The sequence below is a fragment of the Arachis ipaensis genome, chromosome B8 (genome assembly GCF_059453495.1).
Source record: "Arachis ipaensis isolate K30076 ecotype BB chromosome B8, ASM5945349v1, whole genome shotgun sequence".
In the NCBI taxonomy this organism is placed as follows: domain Eukaryota; kingdom Viridiplantae; phylum Streptophyta; class Magnoliopsida; order Fabales; family Fabaceae; genus Arachis; species Arachis ipaensis.
Window position 1 is genome coordinate 41,685,748 of NC_142443.1, and position 4,397 is coordinate 41,690,144.

Below are 4,397 nucleotides of genomic sequence, written 5' to 3' on the forward strand. Positions count from 1 at the left end.
ACCTAATGCTTTCAAATTATAACAATTACTTATACGCAACTCTTAATTATTAGATTATAACTGTATGTATACTTTTATAAAATATATTTTAATCTTTATCTAAGGATTTATATCTTCTAAAGTTTGAATTTCACTTTAAAGAGTAAAATATGATCTTCTACTTTTGAATAGTTTTTCTTTTATATTTATTTTTAATCCCACTTATAAAATAAATAATAAAAAATCACATTTTACTATTTAAAGTAAAATTCAAACTTTAGAAAATTAAAATCCTTTATCTAAACTGCAAAGTGATGGCAGGCGTTAGTACAAAATAATGTATTTCAAAACATAAATTTTAATTATTTTCTATAAATAGAAAACTAAAAAAATTTTCTTTTAATTTAATTTTTTTTATCTTTATCTTCATATTTAATTTCTGTTGAATGTTGGCGAATTGTTATGCCCCGTAATCACCATAGACCTGATCCGAACAGCTCAGACACGTTCCAAATACATTCAGTGACACGCACAAACAGACAACACAATCATACTTAACATTAAAAGTTAAAACACACCCCCTCATACTTAACATATGCCTTGTGGGTCAATTCTCTCTCAGTAGCAACAACTTACATTCATCATTAATCTTGTGGATGTACACAATTGCAAATTGCTTCAATTTTAGTGGCTCAACGAAACCCCTCTTTTTCTAATTTATTTATGTGATAACTATAATTCGAGGTTTAGCATCATTATACATAATAGGCCTTCAGCTGCATTTATCAGTTACTTATCACCCTCTCAAGTCTCAAGTACAAGATTTGGAGAGAGAAAAAAACCTTCTGGTCTTTCTATTAGAAACGTGGGGGAGTTTTCTTTGTTTTTTTCCAATTTCTGTGGGATAGGAACAAGCATTCACATAGGGCAAGTCTTGAATAGTCAAATTTCACTTCCAATTGTAGTGCTATAAATTAAGGGGTTGGTTTGGTTGCATTTGTTGCTGTCTGGGTTTGGTGTTTGATTTTTGAGGATTATTAATGTCTTTTTCTGCTGCATATCCTGTCTATGAGGTTGCAAAGGATGCAGCTGGAGTCGCAGGTACAAACCGTAATCTTTGTCTTTCTGTTTCTGGGATTTTTAGCATTCTGGGGTTTTTTTGATGAATCAAAAGGAACCAACTTTACAATATGCTAGTAGTAGTGGATTAGTAGATTTTCCTTTACAGAGTTTAGATTCTCTTTTTATTTTATTTTATTTTAGTAATAATCACTATGTTTAATTGTTTATTTTGCAGGGAATATCTTTGCTTTTGGGTTGTTTGTATCTCCCATGTAAGTTTATTTAGAATAATGATTTATCCTCCTAACTACTAAATGAAGCAAGAATTGATTAAAAGATTCCAAGACATTGATAGTTTATACTTTTTACTTTCTTTATCATTTAGGAACATGCTTAGGAATATTTTTAAGATGCTAAATCATTATTCATAAGAAACTTCTGTTTAGTTATTATAAATTCCTTTTGTTTCATTGGTTATTAACTCTTTTTATGTTTTTGAATTGTAGACCTACATTTAGGAGAATTATCAGAAATGGATCAACTGAAATGTTCTCAGGATTGCCATATATTTACTCTCTCATGAACTGCTTGATCTGCATGTGGTATGGCACGCCTCTGATATCGCCCGATAATTTGTTGGTAACGACAGTTAATTCGATCGGAGCAGTATTTCAGTTTGTGTACATAATTATCTTCCTTGTGTATGCTGAGAAATCAAAAAAGGTTAACTTTCCCACACTATTGGAATTTTGTTCTTGTGATATGGATATGGTTGGTTTCTAACTTAAGCTGTGAAACTTTTAAACTGCAATTTGATAGGTGAGAATGTTTGGACTATTGCTGGCAGTTATCGGCGTTTTTGTGATCATTTTAGTTGGGAGCTTGCAAGTAACTGATAGTCAAACACGCCGAATCCTTGTTGGATTCTTGAGCTGTGCTTCCCTCATTTCAATGTTTGCCTCACCTTTGTTTATAATTGTAAGTTTTTCGTTACATAGATACCCAATTAACATTGATTTGTGCTTTTTGACTTGATGAATTTACTTGAATTATGTATTTATGTTTCCCAGAAATTGGTCATTCAGACAAAGAGTGTCGAATTCATGCCGTTTTATCTCTCGCTCTCCACCTTCCTAATGAGCACCTCCTTTTTGGTTTATGGATTGCTCAATGAGGATCCCTTCATTTATGTAAAGTTCTTCTGAGCACTATTTTACTCTTTCCTATTTATTGTTGTATACTTGTTTTAATTCGAAATTTTTGTTTTGTTGGTTATCTCTTGATTTGTGCAATTTAACATTTATCTATATGATTACATCTGTGTTTTACAGGTGCCAAATGGGATAGGAACTGTTCTGGGAATCATACAGTTGGTATTATATTTCTATTTCGAGAGTAAATCTAGAGAAGAATCCGGAGAACCTTTGATAGTGTCATATGCGTGATTAGTACTTCCGAAAACAAAAGGTATGGGAAACTGCAGATTAGTGCAGAATAAGATATCTGGTTTTTGCAGTTTTGTGGGGTTGATCTGTTAAAATGACCATGCTAAACCTAATTGATGCTCAACTTGGAGATAGTTTTCCCGAGTTAATTGCGTTGATTATTGATTATGAACTCATGAAGTGCTTCTGTTCCATATTCCAATCAAGAATTAAGAAAAGTGATCATGCAGCATACTCATTCATGATCTTTTGATTTCATTGCTAAGATTGCCTTTTCTCTATTTGACTAAGAATGCAATTTTATCATGAAATTAGTACATGAAGTTCTGGCATTCAGATGATGATTCTACCTTGATCTCTAAACTTTCATAATCCCTGACACATGATTTATCTGATTTCTTACTTGCTTTTTTATTTCTGATTTGGCAGTGTTATAACGTGTCATTGATTAATCAACCTGAAATATCATTCATCAATGAGAATATGCACTTGGTTTTTTCCCATCTAATTAACAAATGACACCAAATTAGTCCTTCAAAGACCTTAGGCTTTGATTGTTTATGGACACGGAACACTGAGGCAGGGACACGGATACGGAGACACAAAATCATATTTGAGATATGAGACATGAACTCATTTTTATTTTTCATTATTCTTATCAATTTTTCATAATTTAATTTTTTATTATTATATTTTTCTTCGTAAATTTTTTGTGTAAAAGAAAATGAGAGTAAATTAGTCTTTCATAATTTGTTCTTTCTTATATATAGTTTATCACCAAACAAAATACAAAAATACTAATTTTTTTGTATTTATATTTTTTGTATCTTGTTATGAGTGTCCTGTCTTATTTTGTTCTAAAAACTAACATAGCCTTATATATCAATTTGTCCTTTCATAGCACATAACCATTAGGATAATATACAACAAAGGACCAAATAAATGTGTACTTCAAACATTGAAGGACCAAATTGATAACAAAATTTTTTAGAGAACATACTTGATGTGCCATAATAAACTTTATGAGTAGTTCTCGTTATTAACAGCTGCATTTATTTATTTATTTGGTGTAGGAAACAGATTCCAAGGTGCAAAGAATAAACAGTTGCTACATTCCTTTGATTCTGTCAATTTTTTTGATGCAATTACTGTTGCATCCGTGTGAGTGGCCAGAAGTTACTCTAGTGAACCACTTCAAAGTTCAAAGTTCCAAGTTTCTGTATATATGTGCATTCATTGGTGGGGTTGAACAGTGCTTTCAAATTGGAATATTGAAAGGAAAAACATACATAGTGCATTGTTGCTACAACTTTTCATGGCGTCTAAGCTTTGATCTACTCTTGCAATTAGGTCATTTCCATGTTCATCAGATTTAAGAAACATATATACATATATATATATATATATATATTGAGAACCATTTTCTTTGTTGTGCACTATAGTCTTGTATGTTACATATTGTATCTATTTGTTTGGCTATGGTCAGAAGGCTGAATAAAGAGCAAGAAGTGATTTCCCGTACAAGTGCTTAGACTCAGATTTAAGAATATCATGTATTCACATTGATTTTCCTGTATAAAAGTTTACATCAATGTTTTTAAAGATTTGACCTATATTACATTTAGTTAATTATATGTAATACAATATTATCTCACTTTAGGAAAAGCCATTTGTAAATAATGTTAATCAATCGTCTTTTTGTATTATCAGTTAGGTGATCGAGCATTAGTTTAAGAGTTGATTGCGCTTTGCACTATAGAGTTTCAAGTTTAAGCACTTTACAGTTTAGTCTCTAAATTAAAAATGTGAAAATTAATTATCTGATTTTTTTTTAACCTTGAAAATTGACAGTTTATTCTTAAATGTGCTGATATCTTGAATAAATATAAAAGTCCTGCTATACATCCATAT

The 4,397-nt window shown here is 30.8% G+C and overlaps 1 protein-coding gene across 2 annotated transcripts; it reads left to right on the forward strand.

Annotated features, from left to right (window-relative positions):
* Positions 1 to 443: 443 nt before the first annotated feature.
* Positions 444 to 4,099, forward strand: SWEET2 (Nodulin MtN3 family protein). 2 transcript variants are annotated; one of them, XM_016315799.3, is made up of 7 exons: positions 444 to 1,080; positions 1,277 to 1,313; positions 1,548 to 1,764; positions 1,861 to 2,019; positions 2,112 to 2,231; positions 2,373 to 2,508; positions 3,560 to 4,099. In XM_016315799.3, the coding sequence occupies exons 1-6, from the start codon at positions 1,020 to 1,022 to the stop codon at positions 2,484 to 2,486; spliced, it is 708 nt and encodes a 235-aa protein (XP_016171285.1). In that variant the 5' UTR covers positions 444 to 1,019; the 3' UTR covers positions 2,487 to 2,508; positions 3,560 to 4,099. The 2 variants fall into 2 exon arrangements, with proteins under 2 accessions (XP_016171285.1, XP_016171286.1); XM_016315800.3 differs by having other exon boundaries at positions 566 to 1,080; positions 3,567 to 4,099.
* The last annotated feature ends 298 nt before the right edge of the window (positions 4,100 to 4,397 follow it).